Here is a 27,991-nt window from a genome sequence, read left to right on the forward strand (position 1 = left end):
TTTATATTCAATCAAACTATATCATGTAAATTAAGACGGAAAGACTATTATTAACTTATTATTCTGGTTGGGCCTGATAAGTTGCACCACATCAGATCTTGGATCATATATATTGGCAACTCAATAAAGTTGGGTTCAATGTTCATTCCCGAATTTTGGGAAAAGAACATTTGTACGTGGAAGTTATTTATAAGCAGCTATTCTTTATTTTCATACCCTCATGCTTTTAATTATTAATTTACGTTTATTACTTGAAACTCTACTTAATTACTTTTTGATATTCTTAAAATATATATAGCAGATAATATTTTTGTAAAAATACTGTTTAATATATATTATTATATATATATATATATATATATATATTTTATTAGAGTATATAGATACTATCATATCAAGCAGAAAAAAATATTTGTTCAGTGAATCAAACAAGGAGTCAATCGTGGGCTACAAAATAGTTTTGGTTGGATCAAATTTGGATAAATATTTGACTAATATTCCAAATTTTCCGTACAAAAAAGCGCCACCATTAAAGTTTCAAATCACAATCCCCCGCCAACCAAAATCCTCTTCAATTTCTCAGTATTTCTTCCCCAATTTCCCATCTCGATGATCGATCCCTGTGTAAGCGTACACGCTCAAAATCGAGAAATTCCTTGCATGTAACTTGTGATTATGCAGATAAGTCATTGAAGCAGGGGATCTATGGAGAGTGGAATGGTATCAGTGGATCGTTGGACTGCTGGAAGCCAAGTCTACTTTCTAACTCACCTTCACGCCGACCATTTGTGTGGACTCACTTCCAAATGGTCGAGGGGACCCCTTTACTGCTCCCGCATTACTGCTAAGCTCTTTCCCATCAAATTTCCAGGATTTGACTTCTCTCTCCTTCGCATTGTTGAAATTGGTCAATGGCACTCTGTTTCTCTACTATCTCCTTCTTCTGGTTCTTCTACTACTGTCTATTTCATGGCCATCGATGCTCATCATTGCCCTGGTATTTCGCCTTTTTTTTTGCACACTAGGTGTTTGATTAATTTCTCGTGTGATGCAAGCTTTCATGCAATTCAATCCCTGATGGAATAAGATTAATGAGTAGTTGTATTTTACACATGATTTGATATTCGCTGACAAAATTAGATCTAAAAGGCGATTCTTTTCGCTGGCCTGACAATCTTAGTCTTTAATACTGTTGTATAGACGATTGGAGTATATAAATTGACCCATTTTCACATGTTTATTGTCTCATAATTTTGAACTGTCAAGAAATTTTGAAACTATGGGTATAATGAAGTGGTAGTGATTTTTCTTTTTCATGGTGAGTATATATTTAATTATGAAGTACAACAACGTTCACCTTTTGCTTCAGCAGAAAGATTTTATATAATACATCTCTTCGAGTATTAATACTCAGAAGTTTTTTGTTGTTCAGTTTTCTCCTTATTGTTATGGGGGAAAAGAGGGGTTTTGGTGGTGCCGTTGTGTGTTGTTGTTGTTAGTGATGGGGGATATGCTTTTGTAAAGTTAAAGAAGAGGTGACATGATTTTTGGATCTCTCTGTAGAATTTTAAAACCGTTTTTGTAGTGTTTAGCTCCTCAGAAGTTTGGCCTTTATTCTTGCTTGGAATCTCATTCCCGTCAACACAGAACCTCACATCTTATTGTGCATGAAGTTGTAACGACTAATTATCATGATTAAATTGGTAGAGGTTGTCCCAGTTCTTCTGCTAAAGTATAAACAATGATACAGGAGCAGTAATGTATCTGCTTCGTGGTGAATTTGGCTGCACACTCTATACTGGGGATTTCCGTTGGGAGAGCACAAGTGAGAGAGCACAAACTGGAAGGACCATGCTGCTTAAAGCTATGAAGGATGTAAAGCTTGACATGATTTACTTGGATAATACTTACTGTAACCCGACATATTGTTTTCCTTCACGTGAAGTTGCTGCTAGACAGGTGAATGCTTTTTTTCTTATCTCTTATCTTTTTTGGCAGCAATTGCGTGTAAAGAAATATTGTTGGTGTACTACGGCCGAGTGTTAATTAAATGAATAAACCCTTCTTTACTAGTATCATTTCCTTGTACCCCTGAAGCTTGCATTGAACTTTTCTTTATCATAATCTTCTTATATCAAAAGATAATTCTAGGCAGTACAATTATAAAAAATCACTTGCTTAGATGTGTAGCTTTTCTCTATGGATTTATCCAGTAGTTCACTTATTTTATTGTGCAACATATGCTTTTATTGCTGATATTTTGTAAAATCATCAAGCGTCCTGTGTCTTATGCCATGTTATAAATTATAATTTCCTTTTCAATCTCAAGCTGTGAAATTCCAACTCGTAGAAGCTGTTTAACAATTTTGCTTATTTTCCGTATGATACATGATTGATGAAGTTACAGTATAGAATATTGACAGATTGGTTTAATTTGTGATAAATGATTCCAGGTTTTAAGCATCATATCCTCTCATCCTAATCATGATGTTGTCATTGCTGTTGACACAGTAGGGAAAGAAAATCTTCTGCTGTACATATCACGTGTCCTGAAAACAAAGGTACTTTCCTACCTTTACGACATAACCATTACAACATAATCAGCGCTGCAATTTCTTTGGTGAGTCAATATTATGAGATATCCAAAGTTTACAAGAACTCACAAGTTTATCTTAATGGTCAGTAGCAATGCGGTTATCCTAGCAATAAGTTTCTATGTTCTATTGTTTGGAGGTAGAGATACTAACTTAGGATAGCAGTAGATAGCATCTCTCTCTCCGCTGTTAAATATTTGTTTCTTGCTCTAAAAATTGCAATTTCAAGTTACACCTAGTTAGTAAATCTTCAGATTGTTTCCTTCTGGAAATTATTGGTACACTTGTGTTTAATACTAAAAATGGTATTCCTTTTATTATGTGCTCTTGGACACTGTTGACGCATTGGCAAGTATTTGTGCTTCAACTGCTCTTCGACTGTCCTGCAGATTTGGGTGTGGCCAGAACGCTTACAAATTATGCATATTCTTGGGTTCCATGACATCTTTACTACTAAAACTTCAGTGACAAGGATTCGTGCTGTTCCTCGTTATAGTTTTAATATTGAGACTCTGGAGGGACTGAATACAATGCGTCCAACCATAGGGATCATGCCATCTGGTCTCCCTTGGGCGCCGAAAGCTTTCAGAGGAAAGGAAAAACTTTCCTCGGAATCTCCTCCTTTGCTACTTCATAATAGGTGGCACACAGATGTTACAACCTCTATTACCTCAAGCAAGCCAAATGGAGGTTCATTAAGTGCAGGGAGATATGATCATTACATATATACAGTTCCATATTCTGATCACTCATGCTTTCCCGAGTTACAAAAATTTGTTGAGTTTGTCAAGCCAATCAATATCAAAGGCATCGTATCTTCATCTGCTTCTAATGTTGACCCCCTTTACCACTTTGGAAGCATTTGTCGAATTCAACAAGCATCAGAGGTCTTATACCAGAGGCTCAGAAGTAAAAGATATGAAAAAGTTGTCATTGACATGAAGTCTTCCTTTGGATGCACCAGTTCGATGCAATTAGGGAGGAAAAGGAGAAAAAGACAAATTTATAGTGCAGGTATTCATTTTAGTAGGGTGAGGTTGTTGAGAAGAGAGAGGCAAGGAGTAAAGATTGTGGATACAGATTCTGATTAACCTACTAGATGGCCTTCCCTAGCTATTTTCAAATACACAGGTTCTGAATTCATTTCATTGTGCGTAATGATGTCGAACTTGCTTCCACCGTGTCAATAGAAGCAGCAAAGGGAACTTAGTTTAGATTTTAGCTTGTATGTCTCGAGATCATCTATTAAATTTGAAGAGGTCAAGAGTTCGGTTTCCTACTTGGTTTCCACATGGTTCATATCACTTTGTGTTGGTGAAATTATAAGATTACAAATTACAATTGAAAAATAAAATGAAGAAAATAAATTTACTTCTTGGCTGAGGCGCGGATATCTCGCTCTCTTTAAGGAGATTCAATCTCACTGTAGTAAATCTTTTCACCGTTTCAGCAGTAATCCTTTTGACTTGTCCCCTTCAGGATACAATAACTTTATCACAAAATGTAATTCAACAAACTCTTGACAAGAGTTGAGTTTAAAGCTTCAATAAGACACCTTCCTTCAACTTATAAGAACTCTCTTTTTTGACAAATTTAAAGTACTCAATGTTTTTTTACATTTCAAAACAAAGAAGACTTTTCTATTTACAACAACAATAACCCAGTGAAATCCACAACGTGGAGTTTGGGGAGGGTATAGTGTATGCAGACCTAACTCCTACCAAGGTAGGACGGCTGTTTCCTGGAGACCCTCGTTTCAATAAAAGCATAAAAAGATGTTAGATAAGGCTAAGAAATTAAAAGCGATATGAGAAATCATTCAAAGATGAAAAAAATAATGGAATGCCATCATTATCACCACTTATTAATGATAATTAGGTTAAAAATATATAATGGAATGAATAATCTTGCACTAACTAAAGATGATAATGAAAGACATTTTTATACACTAAAGAGAGAATTATAACACATGCCACTTATGCAAATTAATATCACTCAATATTGATATTAAAATGCTAAAACTAACAATTCCCTACTCATTTTAATATTATACAAGAGAGTTTATCAGCTGAAGGAAGACTACTATACATAATAAAGGTGTGCTCTGCATTGAACCTCCACTTAGTGAAACAATAACATTTACTCCAGAGTCGTAGTGGTTTCAGACTTGAACTACGACTGCTTAAGGGACATAAAATATTACTGCTCACATATAGTAATCAAGGTGTTGTCACGACTTTATAAGCCAGCAAATTACGGCTTTGTGCTATCCCGATTTTATGAGTGCTTTTGAGAATAAGCCCAATTCTCATAGGAAGCGGCCTACTTCCACACTTACATAGGTAAAATTTGTTGAGAGTGCTCCTGTAAGTTTAACACTCCACCCATATAGGCTACAAATTTTCATTAAGAGTTTTTTAAACTTAACCCCCATAATTCACTACAGGAAACAATGCACTCACATCATAGGGAGGGAATAAATAATAGTGCATTTTTTCACAATAAGTCATCATATGATTCTTTTTTTCACTACCCTTGATGTGCTCCAGACCTTTTCTCTTGTTAAGGCCTTAGTAAGAGGATCTGCAAGATTTTTACAAGATTTGACATAATCAACATTTATGGTATCACTTGTCAAATACGATCTTACATTACTGTGTTTCCTCCTTATAGGTCTGAATTTACCGTTGTAATAACGATTTTGAACTCTACCAATTGCTGCAGTGCTATCACAATGAATTAAAATTGGAGTAATTGGTTTTTCAAAATAAGGTATCTAAAATAATAAATTTCTTAACCAATTCGCTTCCTTACTAGCTGAAGCTAAAGCAATTAGTTCAGCCTCTATGGTAGAGTTCACAATTATAGTTTGTTTTTTTGATTTCCAACAAACACCACCACCACCCAATGTGAAAATGTAACCAGTGGTAGAACATGAATCACCTACTAGAGTGTTACAATCTGTATCAGAAAAGCCTTCAAGTACAGCAGGATATTTTTTGTAGAACAAACCACAAATTTTTGTTCCAATTAAATATCTCATAACTCTTGTTATAACATGCCAATGTTCATTACGTAGCGTTCTTGTAAACCTGCTAAGTACTCCTACTGCATATGCAATATCAGGCCTAGTGCAATCAGTCACATATCTCAAACTTCTAATTAAGCTAGCATACTCCTTTTGATTTATCACATCATTTTCACTTTGAACGGGAAACAAGTGTACACTTGAATCAAAAGGAGTTAAAACATGCTTGCAATCAAGAAAGTTATATTTTTTCAAAATTTTCTCAACATAATGTGTCGGTCAAGGAAAATTCCATCATATGTTCTAGTAATTTTTATTCCAAGAATAAAATTTACCTCACCAAGATCTTTCATATCAAAATGGCTTCGAAGAATGTTCTTAGTATCATCAATAACATTCATATTCGAGCCAAAGATCAATAAATCATCAATAATAGGCAAATAATAACATGTGTATTATTCCCAGACTTATGATAGAGTCAAACCAGAAGCATGTGAGAATTATTGGAAGCAATATATAGCAACAACAAATAGTCACCAATATTTTAAGGAACTTGGTTCTTTGGTTTATTTTCGGGTTGAAAAATTTAAAAAATTATTTTTTCGGATTTAGGAAAACAAAAAGTGAAAAAACCGAATCATTTAGAGTAGTGTTTTATATACACTATATATACATATAATTTTTACTTGACATATAGTCACCATTTAAGGGACTTTAAGTTTGAGTGTTAAACTATTTTCTTAGTTACTCACTTCTTTGTATTAATTATAGATATAAAATCCACCATTCTCAATCTTTATAGTAGGGGCATGTATTTATAAAAAACTTCTAAGTGTTATGTTTTTAATGTTTAGATTTTAACTTGTATGTCTCGAGATCATCTATTAAATTTGAAGAGGTCATGAGTTCAGTTTCCTACTTGGTTTCCACATGGTTCAATATTACTGTGTAGAACTTTACTCAAGGATTGTGGCAAGTAAATATCTTCATATTTTACTATACTCTAAGTCTCTAACAGGAAGTATATTCCATTTAGTACAAATGCAACTTAAGAGAAAATTATATTCTTTGACCTGTTATGCTTCTTACAAAGATTTAGTTTGGTATTCAAGATCAGATCCAGTAATTTGCTATTGTTGTCCAGAATTCCCGTGGAAGAGTGTTTACATCCACACAAAGGTATTGCTACTTAAAATATCCTGTAATTTACTTTCTTCCGATAATTTCTTTGATAGGTTGCTTGAAAGATAATTACACACCTGAATGTGACTTTCTATTTCTTTTTGATAATTTATGCATATATACAACAGTTCTTTCTTTTGCAGAGAAGGAACATAGAGATCAAATGTTTGCCACTGTTTCTCCATTGTGGAATTAGCTCCTCTGGTTCTTGACTGGTAACATTGGCAGTGGTCCTCTTTTATAGAGGGCTCAATACGATCCACCATGGGTCCATAGTCTCATATATGAGATGTGAGCTAGACTGCTGGAGAAACTTCTATATATTTGCTGGGTGATAAAATGCGGCATCTTTTCTATATCTCTTTTCTTTTGGGTGTGTATGTGTGAATAGTTTGGTGCTGGATGTTTCTGACTCTCTTTGCAGTGAAGTTCCAAACCTCCAGGAAATGCTAGCCGATCATTCCAGTTAATGGTGTATCCAGTGGCCATCATGTATGGTTCCCGACAGGATGTTCCACAGGAAAGTCGGTTATAGGAATTCTCACATAACAAAACATTTATACCTGTTTGTCTTTGTGAACTTCTTTAGCAGACATTTAGTTGTGGTGGTTGAAGGGAGTTCAGTTGCAGTTCTTTCTTTAGTTGAGTTAAATACTTAAATTAAGTTGGATTGTAGTGTACACTTTTTAGCCTGAGGAAAATACATACTTTTTATGTACTTAACTATCTAATTCAAGGTCTAGCTCTGTAAGCTAAACTTTGTATGACAATATAATAACATGCATAAATTACTTTAGTACATGATTGGCGACAAATGTTTCTTCATGATAAAAAAATGTTACATAGCCTTATGTCACGGACTTAGACTTCACACTAAGAATTTCGTGCGACACTTGACAACTTACTCACGAATCTTTCACGATCTTGCAAGCTCAAGTAAGCCTTTAAGACTAGATCGCTAAGGGAACGCTAGATTGTAAGAAAGACAAGAGAGTTTTTATGAAGAAGGCCTTTGTATTGCTTTTGGAAGAATACTTGATTGCTTGATTGTTTGCTACAAATGAATGCCCCCTCTATTTATACTACTCCTAAGGGGCCTAAGTGTAAATAAAATTTACTAAATAAGTTTCTCCATATTTACAAAGAAGTCCATACTCTAGAACTCTCTACACACTCTAGAGAATTCCAAGTCTTTCAAGATTTCTCTACAAGCTTTTACAAGAATCTAGAGTCTTCCACTAACCTCTCCAAGACTCTAGGTTCTTCCACCTTCTTCAAGATCAAGTGGCGAGTCATAACATTCTCCCCCACCTGATGTGGCAACGACTGCGGTGCACTGCCGTTGTAAGAACTCTCGTATTTTGTCTTTAAACTGCCACAGATCTTCATATCTCTCCCAGGTGGCCTCCTCCGGAGATTGTCCCTTCCAATGGACTAAGAACATGACAGTGGCCTGTTGTCCCTGTTTTCGCTTGGCTTGGTAGTCCATAATGGCCTCAATGTCTCGATTATGGGAGGCGGTGATAGTGATTGGCGCCCGACTTGATTCTCCTCGGCTAGGATCATCCTTGTCTTCATGGTACAGCTTGAGGGCACTAGCATGGAAGACTGGATGAACCTTAAGATGCGGTGGTAGCTCCAACCTGTAAGAGATCTTGCCAACCTTGGCAATGATCTTGAATGGGCCCTCGTACTTTCTCACTAAGTTTTGATGCACGCCTCACAATGCCTTAAATTACCTCGGGTTGAACTTGACCAAGACCATGTCTCCAACTTTGTAATCCGTGGGACGATGCTTGCGGTCGGCAAACTTTTTCATTTTCTTCGCTGCCTTATCCAAATAAGACTTGACAGTGTCGAGCTGCTCCTCAAAGCCCTTGGCCATGTGATAGGCCCCCAAAATCTTGCCCTCAAATGCGGTCGGTAGCGAATGTGGAGTTTGTGGCTGTTGGCCTGTGGCTAGGTCGAATGGTGTCCGCCCTGTGGCCTCACTCCGCTGCAAGTTGTATGAGAATTGGGCTACGTCCAACAGCCTCGCCCAATCCTTCTAATGGGAGCTTACAAAGTGCCTCAAGTATCACTCTAGCAAGGCATTGACTCGCTCCGTCTGTCCGTCGGTCTGCGGGTGGAAAGTGGAAACTAGTGGAGAAATGCAATTTCGTGCCAAAAATCTCGAATAATTCTCTCCAAAAGTTTCCGGTGAAGCGTGGGTCTCTGTTGCTAATGATGTGCCTTGGCAATCCCCAATACTTTACCATGTTCTTGAAGAATAGCCTGGCAGCCTCCTTAGCAGTGTACCCTGCCGTGGCGGGCATGAAGCTGGCATACTTGGAGAACCTATCCACCACGACCATAATCGTCCCGTACCCGTCGGACTTCATCAAGCATGTGATGAAGTCCATGTCACGTTCTCCTATGGACGCTCTGCTACGGGCAGGGGCTCCAAGAGTCCTCCTGATTGACGTTGCTCTACTTTGTCTTGTTGGCACATAAGATAAGTCTGCACATAGCATTCAATATCGTCCCGCATACGTGGCCAGTAGTAAATTGCCTCAATCAATGCCCTGGTGCGACGCTGCCTTAGATGTCTGGCCCATAATGTGTCATGACTTTCCTTCATGATCCGTCGCCTGATAGTTCTGAATTTTGGCATATAGATCCTTCACCCGGCGGTAAGCAAGAGTCCGTCTTCTACCCAGAAGCGCTTTGTCTTTCCTTGAACGGCTAAATCCATAAGCCTCTTTGCCTCTGGATCATGCTGTAGACCATCCTTGATTGCATCTTGGATGTCACAATATGTGGTGGTGATGGCAGCCAACTCGAACTTCTTGCTTAAGGCATCGGCCACAACATTGCCTTTTCCTGGCTTGTAGTCCAGCTCATAGTCAAACTCGGCCAAGAAGTCTTGCCACCTAGCCTGCTTCGGGGTGAGTTTCTTTTATGACTGGAAGTAGCTAGTGGACACATTGTCGGTCTTGACTAGGAACTTGGAGCCAAGTAAATAGTGTCTCCACGTGCGTAGGCAATGGACGATGGCTATCATCTCCTTCTCCTGCACGGTGTACACCGTTCTGTCTCATTCAGCTTGCGACTCTCGAAGGAAATAGGGTGCCTTTCTTGCATCAATACTCCCCCAATGGCATAGTCGGAGGCATCTGTATGCACTTCGAATGTCTTGGAGAAGTCAGGCAACGCTAGGATCGGTTCCTCTATTACGGCAGCCTTGAGTTCTTTAAAGGCCTTCTTACAGTCCTCGCTCCAAACCCACGGCTTATTCTTCTTCAATAGCTCCGTAAGTGGATCGGATTTGGCGGAGTAGGTGCTTATGAACCTGCGGTAATAGTTAGCAAGTCCAAGAAAAGATCTAAGTTTGGTTACCTTTGTGGGCGCCTCCCACTCTTTAATGGCCTGAACTTTTGCCTCGTCCATCCGTAGATTCCCCTGGCTGATGACATGTCCCAAGAAGTGCAGTTCATGTTGGGCAAACTCGCACATCTCCCGCTTGATAAAGAGCTCATTCTTGCGCAAGACTTAGAACATTTTCTTTAGATGCTCCACATGCTCCTCCAAGGTGTTGCTATAGATGACTATGTCATCCAAGTAGACTACCACGAACTGATCTAAGTAGGGGTAGAATATCTTGTTCATTAGTGTGCAAAAGGTGGCGGGTGCATTGGTTAAGCCGAAGGGCATCACCAACCACTCGTAAGCTCCGTACCTCGTCACACATGTTGTCTTCGGTTCATCTTCCTCCGCTATACGTACCTGGTAGTAGCCCTTCCTTAGATCCACCTTGGTGAAGTACTTAGCTTGTCTAAGTCTATCAAACAAGTCGTCAATGAGCGGTATGGGATACTTGTTCTTCACGGTCATCTTATTGAGCGCCCGGTAGTCTATACATAGGCGCAACGAGCCATCTTTCTTCTTCTGAAATAACACCGGCGCGCCATAAGGTGCCTCGAATGGACGGATATGACCTGCCTCGAGGAGCTCCTTCAACTTCTTCCTCAGCCCCTCTAATTTGGGTGGAGCCATGCGGTATGGCGGGTATGCGGGCGGCCTCGCTCCTGGCTCCAGCTCGATCCTGTGGTCTACCTTGTGCCTCGGAGGTAGGTGTCTTGGCAAATCTTTGGGCATCACGTCCTTGTTTTCTTCAAGCACCTTCTCTATGCAAGATGACAATGTCTCCTTAGCACCATTGTCTTCATCCAAGCTCGCAATGGTGGCTACGAACGTTGGCTTCCCTTTCTTTAGGCCTTTCAAAAGCTGCATGGCCGACAGGTGGGCTTGTCCTTCCTTCTTCGGCATCTTGACTAGAGGTACCATGCAGGGTCCCTCTCGCTCCAGCACCAAGAGTTGTTGGAGATAGGGATCGATCATCGTGTGGTACCGTTGGAAGAACTCCTACCGAAGGATGATGTCAAAGATATCTAAGGGGGCGAAAGTGAAGCTTGTCTTTGTCACGACCCAACCCCGTAGGCTGTGACGGGTGCCCAAACTGGACACTCGCGTATACCCTTGCTAGCTATAAGCAAACATGTCCCCTGTTTGAGTTATAGTATATAACATGCAAGAAAATATATATGCCGACAAGGCCATCACGATGGGGGATACGTCCCCAAAACATAAACCATATCCGCACGACTGTACATACATACCTATGTAACCCTTACACAACCCACACACATATCTATTGACCTCTAAGAGTATAATGATAACATAAGGCGGGACAGGGCCCCCGCCACACCCGTGAACAAACAAATATATACATCGAGGGTTAGTACTAAAATTTAGGCTCCAGCATAATGGAGCACTTTTGAACTGCTGATAGGAGTCCTACGTTGGGAGGCTTCTAAACTGTACGTTTGTACCTGCGGGCATGAAACGTAGCCCCCCAAAGAGAGGAGGGGTCAGTACGACATATGTATTGAGTATATAAAACATAATTGGAAGCATATCTGAAATAGAGAGAGTCAGGGGACAAATACGTTCTTAAGAAAACACTATAACTATACCTTGTGAATCATAAAAACATGTATGCTCATATTATACAATAAGCCGGCCCCTTTAGGGACTCGGTGAAACATATATCTGTAGGACCATCATGGGCCCGGTGCCATCATCCCCTTATCACATCACATCATATCATTATATATATATACATACATACCCGGCCCTCTAGTGAGGGACTCGGTGAGTGGATCATGTCATTGCATTACCATGACTTTATATAACGTACCCAGCCCTTTAATGAGGGACTCGGTGGATAATGTAGTGAACTATGCACGATTTCGTACCTGGCCCAGGACTCGATGATAGAAGGGTTATGATATACATGAGTAGAGTAGTGAGTAACCATATGCAATTTAAACCATCATTGGAGACTTGTTGAAATAATCAAAGTGAACTATCATTCAAAAATTAAGACAATAGCCATAACAAGTATCTTTGGAGTGTCATTATGGTTTTCATCAAAGTAGCACTCTTGGAATTATCTACTCGTATCAAGGTGTAATAAAATATCTTTTGGAAGTCAAGAAAATGGCCATCTTAGTGGCTTTGAGAATGCGTCGCTTGAATGAAGACACCTGATCGGCCCGACTTTCCCAAATGCCCCCCTTCTTTGGGATCACATATACTTCGTCTATTCGTTTCATAAAGTTCATGCCAAAAATAAAGAAGATTAACTTTACCTACTTACTACTTTCCAAGGTATAGAGAAACTTGAGAAGTCATAGTTCAATTATTGGAAGAGTTCTAGCTTAAAGGAGTGAATAAGAGTCATGTTTTATACCACAACATAAATTATACCAACTTAGGATGGTTGGACACTCTCACATGAATTGAGGCAAAATGACATAAGCTCTAGGAAATTAAAAACGTTAGCCATACTAGTGTACTTAAGAATAAGAGCTTCTTGTAAACTTTGTGCATTTTTCATCCGTTGGCTTTCCATGGGTCATGCCAAAAGAAGAAAGAAGATAAGCTTTACATACCCTCTACTTTTCCTCATAGAGTCATTATATACATATATTGTACCCGATCCATCATGAGCTCGGTATCATAACTTTCTCATTGTTTTACCATACCATCATATAACGTACCCGGCCCATGATGGGACTCGGTGAATAATCATAACATTATAACATCGTACTTATATAAAAGACATATCAAGAGGGAAGAAGGGTATCTTTACATACTTGTGCCAAAGCATGCCAAGAGAAAGAAGGGCTTTACATACCTTTTCAAGGATTAATTGAAATCTGGCTTGTCTTGATACCTCCTTAACCTATTTGACATAAAAGTAATACTAAGGTTAATAGCCTTTCACTTTCCAATATCCCACTCTACAACCAACTACTAATAGGAGTCATTTCCTATCCATTACCCTCGACTAGTGTGTTACTAGTTCCAAAGCTACCAAAAATCGGGCAGCATTTCCCCTATAACTTCAACATCCCTGAGATTTTGATCGGCAAAAATATCAACAACCATACCAACAACAACAACCAGCAGCATATTTACAAGTAAATCACTTCAACATTGCACAATACAAGCTTCAAACAACTAGCTCCAAAATATGATACCAAAATAGAGTTTTTAATCTTTATTTCGCAAAATATTTAACCATACCAAACAGAGGGTCGTATGGCTGCAACCAGCATCACCCACACCCTTTTTAAAACACTTTACAGCCCTACAACACACCACCCAACCAGCTGCAACCGCAGCACCACAACGACAATACACTACACGACTTCGATTTAACTACAACAACTTCAATTTAGTTTGTTTCTAGCGTCTAGCATCCTTATGCAATTTTCCACTTCCAACCTTATTTAAGACATGTAATATACCTCATAACGACATCATAAACTCCAATTTGAAAGAGAAACCCTTAGCTTGCCCGAAACTCATCAAACTTGCCTCGGAAGTCCCTTTAGCTCGCCTAAAACTTTGTGGCTATTTGATAACGTTCTGGGCTACTCCAAATCCTAAATTTTTATTACTAACATCTTCATAACATCGTGGTTCACCCTAGATAATTAATTCACGAAATGAAATCAGAGACTCACATTTTTTTCTCCCAAATCTGAGCTCTCTCTCTCTAGCTTCAAGTTTCTCTCCTTTCTTTTCTCTAGAATTTTCTTGTAGGTTTTTCTTGATAAAGATGAACTTAAGGGATAGGAATGAGTTGAAAAGTCATCAAATATGTATATATATACCACCTTAGGGGGTGACATGTGTCAAGCCCCAAGTGGTGACACATGTTAAGCCCTTGTTGGGCCATCGCACCACCCCTCATGGGCTGCCACGTGGCAGGCGGGCCCCACCCCCTTTGCTGCAGCTACTACCATGTGGCACTCTCTTATACTTCCACATGTCGCTCTTTTCTTCTCCTCGTGGGTTCGTAATCTCGTCTTGCTTTACGAACCTATGTAATCCTTGCTACGTAAGCTTGGTATGCACACAAGTAGCTTGAGTATATAAGGTTTTCAAGTTGGTAGCTTACTTAAGTAAGTCGAGTCCTACGACTCATTAGTTAGTCTCCAACGTCTTTCGGATTCTTATAACTCTATTCCCTATCTTCTCTATTATGGGGTATCTTATTCCCCCTTCCTTAGAGTTATTTGGTAGCGTTATAGATTATCCGGCTCACATGGTAACTCTTAAGAGATTAAGAGTTCTTAAGGAGTCTTAAGAAGCTTTAAGAAGCTTTAATAAACTTTAGGAAGCCTTAAGAAACTTAAGAGTCTTACGATATTTCCAAGAAACTTAAAAGCCTTTCAAGAGACTTAAAAACCTTTCAAGAGACTTAAGAACGCATTCCAAGGTACAAAAGTACGGGGTGTAACAGTCTTACCTTGCCACTTGCCCAACGTGATGTCCATTCCATGAGCGACTCCGCACATGGGAGTCAATAGGGAATTGACCGTCTTCAGGCGGGCGTTGCTTGGCCCATAACTTAGCCCCAACCTTATTGCCGCTGTCTTGGTCATAATATTGGCTTCTGCTTCGAAATCCACCATAGCACAAACGGGTCGTCCGTTGATGGATATGTCAACATACTGGGCGGAGTAATCCCCTGCCTTCTCAGCTTGCTTCGCGATGGCTCCACATAGCCCGATCATGCCTAGCTGAGTAGTGTCTGAACCCTGCCCTTAGTCCACCTCCTTGTCCTTTCGCTCCCGCAGTATGGCACCAAGGTTCTTCATCTCTGAACACCTAGCATAGCCATGAGGACCTCCACATATGTAGCAGCCGCTGCCCGTCGTGGTCTGCTTCTTTCTTTCGGTGTAGCCCTGTCGCCCGAACGTTCTGCCGTCGGACTTGTTGGTGTTGACACCCAATTTTGGCCGACCTATAATTATTTTTTTGAATCACTATCTTAATAGATAGGCATTTTTTTAAAAAATTATTTTCTTGAATGATATATATATGTATAAAGTTAATTATTTTTAGTTTTTACCAAAAAATAATAATAATAATAATAATAGTAATAAAAATCATATATTTTGGATTTCATAGCTTATAATATTTATTTTTTTATATATTTTTTTTAATATTATTAACATCATTTTTTTTATCGTTTATGAAAATAACAAGCTTTGTACATTCAAATATTTTTTTTTTCCACATTATTTAGTATATATTATTCGTGTGTGTGTGTTTTCTTTGTATAAATATTACTTAATTAAGTTTATTGTGAATTTTAGTTAATATGTATGTCATATCTATTTTTAGTATATACATAAGTATTTCTTTATAAAATATGTTACTTACTAAGTTTATTTTTGTAATTTTACTTATTCATATTAATATATACGTATTTTAATAGGTCTTATGTACATATATATATATATAAAAGGATTATTATTGAAGTTTATTATATATTTTAATTTGTTTATGTTAACATACCTATTAAACATCTATTTTAGTATGTATTATATACATGTGGCATTTATGTGTATATACACAAATATTTATATTGTATGTACATGCATATTTACTTTACATATATAATATTATAATTTTATAAATTTATGATTTTACTTATTCAACATGTATTTGACAATTAATTAAATAACATTTTATTTCTTATAACTACTTATAATTATATTCTAATCAAATTTTAATGTAGTCTATGTTTAATCTCAATTTCAATTTCAACCGTAGATTGCATTTGATCGGACGGCTCCCATTCATTCTCATCTTTTTCACACCCCCAAAACCCTAAACTATCTTATTCTTCCTCTTTCTAACAAAAACAAAATGACTCTCTCTCTAAACTCTCAACCTAACTCCCTCTCTCTACTCTTCATCTTCTCTAAAGAGAAGAGAAGACACACCCGCCGCCATCATCTCTTCCGCTCCACTCTTTCTTCTCTTCCTCACGTTGCAACCAGCAGCCCCTCCTAGCATCATCCGCCGACGTAGCAGCCACGGCGAGATGCTGTCCAGCAGCCAACCGCTCGAACCTGCTGTCCAGCGCTACTCCTTCAGCTGCGACAACGCGCGCAACGGCTCCTCAACAACAAAACTCGTCGCCGGAAAGAACCACCGGTGAAGAGCAAAACGCAGCAGCTAAGCGCTGCTCTTCTTCTCCACACCGCTGCAACAACGAACAACGAACATCAGCAGCCATGGCGCACAGCATCTCCTTCAGCTGCAGCAACCAACGAACTGCAGTTGGAACCTCCGATCGCCAGCAGCCCGCAACGACAAAGGTGGACAGCAGCTCCTCAGCGGCGACCTCACGCACAGACGCCGACGAGATGAACAGCAGCAGCGACTCCATCGATGACTCCTATCTTCTCTCTTCTCTCCGTCGACGAAGACGAGAACCACCAACTTCGAAAACCACCATGGACAGATCTTAGTTTGCTAGAAGCTTTGAGATTTGGTTTGTTAAAGACGGATCTTAACAGATCCGTCCAGGTTCGTTTATTTAAAGTTTGATTGCCATCTATCTCATTTTTTTTGTTTTGAACATATTTTTTATTTTGCCTATGGTTATGATTCAAAGAGTCTAATATGAAAAATCTTAAAATTGCAAAATCTATGATATGTTTGTATCCCATTAAATTCAAATCATTTAATTATTAATTTGTATGTGATGTGAGTTTGGTGGTTAAATCGTTTGTTCTTCAATTTCATACTCACTGATATGTGATCAATTGGTCAATTAACCATGCCTATTTATCTCGGATTTTAGAGTTGAGTTGTATGTTTATGTCTCTAAAAATGTAAATTATCATATATGTTTCTTCAATAAGTGGAAAATCATATCTAGGCTTGATTGTGTTAAAAAAATGTACTGAATTGCATAACTTTACGAGTTTCAAATTATTGTGGCTTTAAATGTTTAAATTTAAGAATTTGTAGCGAGTTGTGTGGAGCTATTTATTTATTTCTTTCCCATTGTTAATATTGAATTGGTCCTCTGCTTAGATTGTAGATTGATATTTCCTTTTGCCTTGATTTATTTTGAAACAACCAGTTTGAAACATTAACATTTTCAGCAGTATGAATATGATTTGTTGTTAGAATTGATAATTCTTGCCTTAAGTTGATGGATGTGGATTTGATAATTGTAGTCATAATTTATTTCCCGTTGAAATTAATTTATTCTCTATAATTAGTTTCTTCTACAATTAATGAGAGTAGGTCCCTCTTGGCATGATATTTGAGACTTCTTTTTGACAAATGGAGTTGTTCTTTCTGACTTTTTCATTTGGTTGTTTGAATTTTGATAGATTTCATTGTTGAAATCTTAATTGATTTGTTTGTTGAAAATTTTATTTGACTTTATTGAAATTTTGTACCCTTTTGAAATATTTGCTCTTTTGTTTGAATTATTTGAAAAAGTTTTGACTAAGAATAGTGAAGCTACTATTGTTGATTTTCTTGTTTATAGAACATCTTCCGTCATTATAAAAGAAGACTCACATCTTCATTTGAACAGACAGGGAGAAGCCAGACGACAAACAGACAAAAAAAAAAGAAGGGACGAAACACATAAGAAAAACAAAATACATTAGAACACAAGATAGCGCTTTAACAAAAATACTTAATTGCTTTTGAGTTCTTTCTTTTGCCTCTTTGCTACTTCAACTTGTTTGGATCTCGGATATTGCTACCGCTTTTCATTGACATAAAACTCATATTAACCGGTTAGTACTTTCTTTTCCTATTTCATTATACTGTCTTCACTTTAGATTCTTACATATTATATCTTGTCAAAATAAATACATGAAGTATCCAGGTTAGTTCCCATTTTCCTCAATATATTAGTTTATTATTTTGAAATATGTTCTTGCTTTGTTTGTTTGCTTTGTTGTAGTAAGATTGTATAATCATGATATATCGCTACATATTTGTATATTGCTTGTATTTTGCTTATGCTTTAAGCAGGATTTGAACTTTAAAGTTCAAGACATGAAGAGTTCGCCTGGACCGGAGATCTGAAATTTTATTACTCTACTTCAAAATTTTTATTTGTAATTTATGTTACTTTATTTATTTGCTTCTCTATGCGGTTTTGTAATAATTTTGTAAGTAACTCTCTATATAAATAATGAAAATTGGGGAAAATATATGGGGAGGGGATATACTTGCTACTTGCTTTATTTATTTATTTTTTAGTTTATCATAAATTTATGTGTTTGAATGCATGTGATCTAGTTATACTATTCATTTCCACATGCTTAGGTCCATTTATTCACGTTATAAAAATTTATATGTTTTACAAGATGTTTACTTTATATATATATAAAAATAACAATAAAAATGATCTAAGAATAGTTCGTTAAATATCATTTATCATCATACATGTTTAAAAAATAATTTGTTTATTTTTATGTGTTATCTTTGTTTATGAAAAATCTCATTTAATAATTACTTTGATGATATTTCCACATTATAACCTGTACTTTAAGACTAAAACCATGAATATAGTTTCAAATAATAGCTTTATCATATTAATTATTTAGGCATTATATATGTAGGATCTACTAAATAATTTTGAATGTAGTAATAATCATATTCAAATTTAAATGTCATTTTATGTAGACATTATGTTCATTGGATCTACAATTTTAATTACATCATATTTAAATATTTTAATTAATATTTTTAACATGCTAGTCATTTGGAAATCATGTGCATGAGATTTTATGTTGAATATCATATAGCAAATCATGTCTATAGAACTTAATGAATATTTTAGTATTTTTATAGGAATTAAGTTATGCTTATAAGATGTCAAATATTTTCATTATATTGATTCATATAGAAATCATGTCTAATGTAGTGTGTTGTCAATCCATAAATCATACCTATAGTTTTAATAAAATTTAGAAATCATGCCATTAATATCATGTTTAGATCTAATTTAAAGCAATAGTTTGTTAATAAGGTCGTTGATTTTATGTTTGTTAGGACGATGAAAGACCAAATCTTAATTTACTATCCTTGTTATGCATTTAAAACGTGTCATCTAGTTTAATGTTTTGAACTTCCTTTAAATATACATATGAAGTAATAATATGCCCAAAATCTTGCCTCGTTTGAGTTAAAATTACCAATCCTCATACTATTTGAATAATTGTTAATTAATCAATTTTATATTAGAACATTCTCTTTATTTAAAATCATATTATTCCATATTTATAAACTTTATCCAAGATTTTCAGCAAAGTAGTAAAAAATGTATTCTAAATATTAGGAAGAACTCACACGAGTTATTGTAGTTATCATGCTTATAGTTTCTGCGCCTTTAATAAATATTTCATCATATTTCTATATTTTAGAAATCATGTTCATAGGTTTAAATAATAATTTCAGCATATCTTTTGATTGTAAATATTTTAAGAACATTGTTTCATGTAGAAATCATACTCATAGATAAAAATTAATTTTGCCGGTTAAAATCATATCCCCTGTAATGTGACGTTATTATGTATAAAAATCATGTCTATAAGATTCTAACAAATATTTATTGTATTATTCCATTTTGAGGCCATGTCTACATTTTTAATAAATTTTCATTTCATTTAGAAACCATATCTATAGTATTTTAATAAATCTTTAGCATGTTATTAACTAACTCATATTAATAGGATTTATAAATACTATTAGTTAATAACTAAAATTATCAAGCATGCCTTCTTTATTACAATCGCCTTTGTAATTAACATTGCCTTCATATATTAAAATAATGAAATTTATCGTCTATCTTATTCAAGTTTTATATTTTACAATATCTACGTCTGATTATATGCACACACATAATTATTATGACCTTCACAACTTATCTGTGTTTTCAAGCATGCTAATTAATTAATCTAGAGGCTTATTTGAGATTTTATGTGCTAACTGCTTGTCCTATCTGTTTTGTTTGACGATGGGTCTAATTAGGACGCCTATATTTTCTTTGGTCTAAAACCTACCCTAATAGTATATCCAATGCCTCTTGGACATTAAGTTGGGTCGATAGACACGCTTTAGGACGTTAGTTATTATTTATTTTAGATCGCTTTAGGATTATAATAATAAATAAACTTAAGAGGGGTAGGGGTAATTAGGCCCTTCGGAAATGATGGAAGTTGACCCGAGCAGAAAAATGACAAAAACTTTATATATTTTGTCTTCCGATTAATGAGCCGGCGCTGATCCGAAGAAAATAAGAATGTAGATAGTTTTATTTCCTGTCGACTTTTAAATATTTTTGTTTGTATTTGGGGTAGTTTAATATTTTAAAACTCAATGATTTTTCGCATCTTTAATCTTATTAGAGATTTCACCCAAATTAGATTTACAACATATTATATATTCATATATCTACACTTGTCTATTATCTTATTCATTTTTTTTTTCTTTCTATTGTGGCTACAAATAAAATAACCATTTGCTAATACTAGACATTTATTTTACCATAAATTAAGTAAGTTAATTATTTAAATGATTTTAAAATATACATTTGTATTTTTATATATTTTAAGTATATTATTTATTATTTATTTACACAATAAATATATTATTATTAAATTTGGGTCATTCATATATAAGATGTATATATATGACATACCTTATATTTTCACTATATTTTTTTAATTTAATAAAACCTTTCTTCTTAATATTTCTAAAACAAAACAAAAATGAATAAATATCCCTAATCATTTTTCTAAAACTAAATTTAAGGACTATCTTTGGATAGGCTCTGAGGGATGCCTAATACCTTCCCCTCGAGTAACTAAAACCCTTACTTAGAATCTCACAGGTTTCGCAAATCAAAACAGAGTTTACATTTACAATGGTTTTCCTAATATTTTCCTTAAAATTAGGTGGCGACTCTAAACAAACAATTTCAAAATCAGAGGCATAGCCACTTTTATGTTGCGAACTATTTTGACCCGCTCGAAAATAGGGTGCGACAGTTGGCATCATGGCTCCTGGTTGGGGGATGTTGCTCTTTTCCTTTGCCACGATCTCCCCTACCTTTGACATGACTACTCCTTATTTCTTTGCCCTTGTTCCTGTCATGCCTGTCATGCTTAAAGTCCGTCAGGGCTTCGACTTGGATGATGGCCTCATCGATGGTGCTGATTTGACGACGTTCCAACTTTGTCTTGGCTCAACTCTGCAGCCCATCCATGAAGTATAAGAGCATATATTCATTTGTAAGGTTGGGTATTTGAAGCGTAAGGGTAGTGAACTCCTTCACATAGGCCCATATGCTACCCGTTTGCTTCAGCTCCCAAAACTTGTGTTTGGCCTCATAGATAACATTGTTGGGGAAGAAGGCCTTCTTGAACTTGTCTCGAAACTGTTCCCAAGTGTTGATGGTGTATAAGCCCTTCCCGATCTTGGACTCCTTGCGTTTCCACCATAACATGGCCATCTCCGAGAGGTATAGCACGGCCGTGTTGATCCTCGTCTCGTCATTCTTCACTTTGTTATACTTGAAGTAATTCTCCAAGTTCCAAAGGAAGTTCTCCACCTCTTGTGCATCACGGGCACCTTTGAACATTGGTAGCTTGGGAGCCTCAATCTTGACCTCCTGGTCTGTACTGGACGTCATGCATTTCCCAGCATCTATGTCTCATTTGAATGCTGTCATTTCGGCCTTCATGGTCTCCATCGTTCTTAGCGCGTCCATGAGCCTACACTCCAAAGAAGTGATCACCTCATTCATCTCGTACAGCCCTGTGCACCTCCAACTCCTTCCGGATATTGTCGTTCTCCTCAAGGGTGAACTCCTCTAGAGACTTAAACTTGCCGTTGAACTTGTTCAAGCGCTTGCCCAATATCTCTACGGCCTGTCGGGTGGCATCCACCCTTGCGATCAATTCCATGTCGGGCGTGATATCCACGGGCTCCTCGCCTCGCTCATCGTCGCTCACCTCAGTGGCCAAGGGTGAGTAGGATGTTGGGGCCTCGCTTGGTGTAGGCTCAAGCGGCACCTCCTCATTTCTCTTAGAGTTCTTCTTTCTATTACGGTGCTTTCTTCCAACATCTTGCTTGACGGTTGTAGCGGTAATGGCGTTGATGTCTCCCTCACTTGCCATATCCCTTAGTAGAAACTTAGCTCTTATACCACGTTGTCACGGACTTAGACTTCACACTAAGACTTTTGTGCAGCACTTGACAACTTACTCACGAATCTTTCACGATCTTGCAAGCTCAAGTAAGCCTTTAAGACTAGATCGCTGAGAAAACGCTAGATTGTAAGAAAGACAAGAGAGTTTTTATGAAGAAGGCCTTTGTATTGCTTTTGGAAGAATACTTGATTGCTTGATTGTTTGCTACAAATGAATGTCCCCTCTATTTATACTACTCCTAAGGGGTTTAAGTGTAAATAAAATTTACTATACAAGTTCTTCCATATTTACAAAGAAGTCCATACTCTAGAACTCTCTACACACTCTAGAGAATTCCAAGTCTTTCAAGACTTCTCTACAAGCTTCTACAAGAATCTAGAGTCTTCCACTAACCTCTCCAAGACTCTAGGTTCTTCCACCTTCTTCAAGATCAAGTGACGGGTCATAACACTTAGCACATAAATGTTCTTTTTTGTACTTTGCAACCAGCAAATATCAAATTTGGATGAGAAAGAAAGAAAAGTGAAAAAGAAAATGATGCAGCTATTTGATGTCTGACTAAGTCTTTGGCGTGTGGATGGATTCAGAGTTATAATATTCCAACGTGCAGGTTAGGCAAGGCATTGTGGCTTCTAGTCCTTTATAGTCAGAGTATTTTAAGGTTCCAACTTCAAAGGTGCGTTTGTTTTCATTCTTACTGAATTGACATGACTGGTGTTTGATGTATGATTTTTCAGCGTAGTTGTGGAGCAAAAAAACAAGGAAGTTCTTCTAGTCAACATCTGTTGGTTTGGCTGATTAATAAGACTACCTTTAAGCAGTATTAAAGAATATATTTTATTTATTGCAGAGTTTAAAAAGTCCGAGGGTCTATCGGAAACATCTTTTCTACCTTCACAAGGTAGGTGGGAGACTATGTACACACAACCATCTTGATGCCCCACTTATGAGATTACACTGGTTTGTTGTTGTCCATAGTCTTCCTTCTTCTTTTAACTTAGCGTTATGTCTCTTAAACAGCGGTCCCTTTTAGGAAATCACTTCATTATTTTTAATATTAAAATGATAAATTTATAAATCTTACTTACAATCCCATCTGATCCATTTGCACATTTCTGTGTTACCTTATTTGCTTGGTGTATATTTTCTATTTCATAAATAAACTTTTATGTTGTATCACAAATTTAAATATTGCTATCTGTTTGTCACCATGGACAACAGAATATTTCATGTCTGCCATAGACTATGTATTTGACAAATTTTAACATTTAATCGAATAATTTACTTTTCAAATGAATTGATTTTTAATTTTTGTCCCTCGAAGTTATGCCTCCCTAATTGTGATGCACCAAGAATTCTCGTTAATCTCCTGTTCTCACAGAGAAGATATGATCATCTTGACCAAATATTTGACCCATAAATAACTTATTGGAATCAGGCAATGTAAATCTGATTAATTTTGAATAATTAAACAATATAACAATGAAAAATTTGTTTGGACTCTAGAACCTATTTGGATTGTTTTATTTTAAATATTTTTAAATATTTTTATAATGTTTAAGTAAAATAAACATTTGTTTTTAAGAATGTAAACATGGTAATATTGCTAGTAGAAAATTCATTTTCGTCCATTATTGGTAAAATTAGTCCATGTTCCTGTTTAAACAACTCTTTTTATTTTTATTTTTTATTCAATTAATATTTCTCTAATCACTTCTTTATAAATCTCTTTGTCCTCTGCACAATCTCTGAGCAGCTATGAAGATCAAAAACAATTCTTTTCTCCTCTTTTCTTTGTTGTACCTATGTTTGTCTCTCAAAACCCATCTCTTCATTCAAGCTGCTGACACCATTTCTGCAAATCAATCCCTTTCTGGAGACCAAACAATAATCTCTTCAGGAGGGAAATTTAAGCTTGGTTTCTTCAAACCAGGTAATTCTTCCAAATACTACATAGGCATGTGGTATGATAAAGTGCGTGAACTAACTGTTGTTTGGGTTGCTAACAGGGAAAAACCAGTTCTTGATAAGAACTCTGCAGAATTAAAAATCTTAGATGGTAATTTAGTGCTGGTTGATGAATCTAAAACTCCAATTTGGTCCACAAATATCAGTTCCAGCAAGTCGAATTCTGTTGTAGCCGTTCTCCAAAATGATGGTAATTTGATCTTGACAGATGGGTCTAATTCAACACCACCACTTTGGCAAAGTTTTAATAACCCTGGCAATACTTGGTTGCCTGATGCTAAACTTGCTTACAATAATGTCACCAGAACAAAGCAGCTTCTTACGTCATGGAAGAGTTCAGATGATCCTGCACCTGGGCTGTATTCACTTGAACTAGACCCAATTAAGAAGCAGTATATTATAAGGTTCAATAGAAGTAAGCAATATTGGGATACTGGACCATGGAATGGTCGAATTTTCAGAGATGTGCCTGAGATGAATAGACCCTATATTTTCAATTTTAGTTATGAGGAGAAGCAGAATGAAAGCTATTTTACATATTCCCTCTATGATGATTCTATTAAATCAAGATTCATTATGGATGGCTCTGGACAGATTAAGCAACTCACATGGTTGAATACTTCAAATGAGTGGAATCTGTTCTGGTCTCAACCAAGGCAACAATGTGAAGTTTATGCTTTTTGCGGTCCATTTGCTACCTGTCAGGAAAGCTTTCCCTTCTGTAATTGTTTGGATGGTTTCAAGCATAGTTCAGAGACTGATTGGAATCAAGATGATTATTCTGGAGGATGTGAAAGGAAAACGAAGTCGCAATGTGGCAATGGTAATGGGGAGAAAGATGGATTTTGGATGCATCCCCAGATGAAAGTACCAGAAAATGCTCAAAATGTTTCTGCTGGAAGTGCTGAAGAATGCGAATCTACCTGTTTGAATAATTGCAATTGCACTGCTTATGCTTATGGAAGTTCATGCTCAATTTGGAATGGTGAACTCTTGAATATGCAGCAATTCTCACAAATTGATGGCAGGGGCAAGTCTATCTATGTCAGGGTAGCTGCATCTGACATTCCCAAATCAAAAAGTAAAAAGGGAATTCCAATTGGTGTTGCTGTGGGGTCTGCTGCTGCCGTAGTGATCCTTCTGGTCTTTCTTTTTGTTGCGATCTGGAGAAGGCGTAGGCATATTGTTGGAAGTGGGAAAACAGTGGAGGGTTCATTGGTTGCATTTGGTTACAAAGACTTGCAACATGCGACTAAAAATTTCTCAGACAAGTTAGGGGGTGGAGGCTTTGGTTCTGTTTTCAAAGGGAAACTATCTGATTCATCTGTTATTGCTGTCAAAAGGCTCGATAGCATCAGCCAGGGAGAGAAGCAATTTCGATCAGAAGTGAGCACAATCGGGACAATCCAACATGTTAATCTTGTACGCCTTCGTGGATTTTGCTCTGAAGGTAACAAGAAACTGCTGGTTTATGATTACATGGAAAATGGATCGTTGGATTCACATATTTTTACCGAAAAGCAGTCAGATGTCATGGATTGGAAAATGAGGTACCAGATTGCACTAGGGACAGCTAGAGGCTTGACTTATCTCCACGAGAAGTGCAGGGACTGCATCATACATTGTGACATAAAGCCTGAAAACATCCTTCTTGATGCACAATTATGCCCCAAAGTAGCAGATTTTGGCCTGGCAAAGCTTGTTGGGCGCGACTTTAGCAGAGTGCTTACTACTATGAGAGGAACAAGAGGTTATCTTGCACCAGAATGGATATCAGGGGTGGCCATTACAGCCAAAGCCGATGTTTATAGCTACGGCATGATGCTTTTGGAAATTATATCAGGGCGGCGAAACTCGGAATTATCTCAAGATGGGAAAGTGAAATTCTTTCCTAGTTGGGCTGCACGTGTAGTAGTTGATGAAGGCGATATCCTTAGCCTATTGGACTATAGGCTGGACAGAGTTGCTGATGCTGAGGAGGTGTCAAGAATATGTAAAGTTGCATATTGGTGCATCCAAGATGATGAAGTGCAAAGACCCTCAATGGGTCAGGTTGTTCAGATTCTTGAAGGAGTTTTGGATGTGAATTTGCCTCCTCTCCCACGCTCTCTTCAAGTTTATGCAGACAATGAGGAGCACATCGTTTTCTTCACCGAGTCATCCTCGAGCCAGACCAGTTCACAAGCTCAGAGCAAGACTTCAAGTGCAGCCAGTTCACAAGCTCAGGGCAAGACTTCAAGTGCAGCCAGTTCACAAGCTCAGAGAAAGACTTCAAGTGCAGACAGTTTACAAGCTCAGAGCTAGACTTCAAGTGCAGCCAGTTTACAAGCTCAGAGCTAGACTTCAAGTGCAGCATCTCAATCCAAAAGCATCACAGAGTCTACGAATTCCAGGTCTTGAAGATGACTTTCAACTACTACTTGCAATGTATATCATTAGTAACTAATTCAAATTATCTGTTTGGGTTTGCTGGGTTCACTAGTTCTATATTATTTCCATACTTTTGGTAATTTTGTGGTGATTATTGTCAATAAATGTCAACTATTAACATTGGTAATTGCGATGTCTGTATGGCTATGGCCTCTTTCGAAAGAACTGGAGAAAATCAAGAGATGGAATGGCTTTGCTTGAGAGTCATGTCAGTGTAAAGCTTCTCTTAAAGAACTTGTTTTCCTAATTTCATCACGGAAGTCATTGTCCGAACTTATTTTTCCAGAAAAATATTTTGACTAATCGAACATGAAAATTTATAGAATATTTTCTAAATAATGTTTCCTCTATACCAAACATACCCTAAGATTCTCCAGTTGAACATCCCCTGGCACGCCACTAAAAATAAATTGAGCTCTTGCTTATATTCAGAGTCAAACCAGAAGCATGTGAGAATGTTCATTCATTATAGTAGAATATAAATCCTAGAAAGAAAGATTCTTTCTTTCACACAGCTCACTCCACTTTAGGCCCTAAAAAATAAGACCTCAAAATGATTCAATGTTAATATATATATAATGTTATGAAAGAACAAAATACAGTGATGTTCCACTTTCATTAGTGGACCCACTAAATGGCATATTGTCATTTCTCTTTTACTTATCCTCTCATTTTTTTGGCTCTAAATAGCTTTGGAAATCAGAGAATGAAGACACCAAAGAAGAAATAATACATAACTCTCTCTTTCTTTTACTGTCTCGCCTTTTTATTAATTTGCAAAGTTTAATTTGTTTTATAACATATAAATATAAATAACTATGTTTTTATTGTTAGTATTAGTTGAAATTTTTCTTAATAGTTTCTTGTCAAGCTTTTATCAATCATTATGCACATATTCTTTAAAATTTTATTATTTCTTAAAATACAATATAATTTAAAGTTGTAGGCAATTAAATATTTTATTGCTTTATACTTTTTAATTTGTCTAATTCACTTCAATTTGAATCAATCATGTTATAACATTGGCTTTGTAAGATTATATTGAATTCTTTGATGTGTCTTCTTAGACATAGTTCAAACTAATTATAGAGAGATGCATTGAAAAAAAAACCTGAATCGGACACAAATTGTTAGTTTCATCCCCAAACTATTGACAACCTTAAAAACTCCATTTTACTTGACTAATT

General features: G+C 36.7%; 3 protein-coding genes across 3 annotated transcripts; 2 read left to right on the top strand and 1 right to left on the bottom strand.

Annotated features, from left to right (window-relative positions):
- The first annotated feature begins 408 nt into the window (after window positions 1–408).
- Window positions 409–3,870, top strand: LOC129893472 (uncharacterized). Its single transcript, XM_055969009.1, has 4 exons — window positions 409–997; window positions 1,751–1,959; window positions 2,454–2,561; window positions 2,984–3,870. The coding sequence occupies exons 1-4, from the start codon at window positions 706–708 to the stop codon at window positions 3,683–3,685; spliced, it is 1,311 nt and encodes a 436-aa protein (XP_055824984.1). The 5' UTR covers window positions 409–705; the 3' UTR covers window positions 3,686–3,870.
- A 5,596-nt stretch (window positions 3,871–9,466) lies between these two features.
- Window positions 9,467–10,299, bottom strand: LOC129892667 (uncharacterized mitochondrial protein AtMg00860-like). The gene is made up of 2 exons (XM_055968252.1): window positions 9,934–10,299; window positions 9,467–9,721 (listed from the first exon to the last, which is right to left on the bottom strand). Exons 1-2 carry the CDS (start codon window positions 10,297–10,299, stop codon window positions 9,467–9,469), a joined length of 621 nt encoding a protein of 206 aa, XP_055824227.1.
- A 13,835-nt stretch (window positions 10,300–24,134) lies between these two features.
- On the top strand, window positions 24,135–27,005 carry LOC129891736 (G-type lectin S-receptor-like serine/threonine-protein kinase At2g19130). Its single transcript, XM_055967197.1, has one exon. The coding sequence runs from the start codon at window positions 24,165–24,167 to the stop codon at window positions 26,676–26,678; it is 2,514 nt and encodes an 837-aa protein (XP_055823172.1). The 5' UTR covers window positions 24,135–24,164; the 3' UTR covers window positions 26,679–27,005.
- Window positions 27,006–27,991: the final 986 nt, after the last annotated feature.

The sequence above is a fragment of the Solanum dulcamara genome, chromosome 6 (assembly GCF_947179165.1).
Source record: "Solanum dulcamara chromosome 6, daSolDulc1.2, whole genome shotgun sequence".
NCBI lineage: Eukaryota > Viridiplantae > Streptophyta > Magnoliopsida > Solanales > Solanaceae > Solanum > Solanum dulcamara.

Excerpts from the sequence above, each read along its gene's own strand:
- LOC129891736 (XM_055967197.1), top strand. The coding sequence starts at position 24,165 with ATGAAGATCAAAAACAATTCTTTTCTCCTCTTTTCTTTGTTGTACCTA.
- LOC129892667 (XM_055968252.1), bottom strand. The coding sequence starts at position 10,299 with ATGTGCGAGTTTGCCCAACATGAACTGCACTTCTTGGGACATGTCATC. Across the intron at positions 9,722-9,933 it reads CCGACTATGCCATTGGGGGA|GCTAGGTGGCAAGACTTCTT; the intron begins GTATTGATGCAA and ends ACCCCGAAGCAG.
- LOC129893472 (XM_055969009.1), top strand. The coding sequence starts at position 706 with ATGGAGAGTGGAATGGTATCAGTGGATCGTTGGACTGCTGGAAGCCAA. Across the intron at positions 1,960-2,453 it reads GTGAAGTTGCTGCTAGACAG|GTTTTAAGCATCATATCCTC; the intron begins GTGAATGCTTTT and ends AAATGATTCCAG. Across the intron at positions 2,562-2,983 it reads CACGTGTCCTGAAAACAAAG|ATTTGGGTGTGGCCAGAACG; the intron begins GTACTTTCCTAC and ends ACTGTCCTGCAG.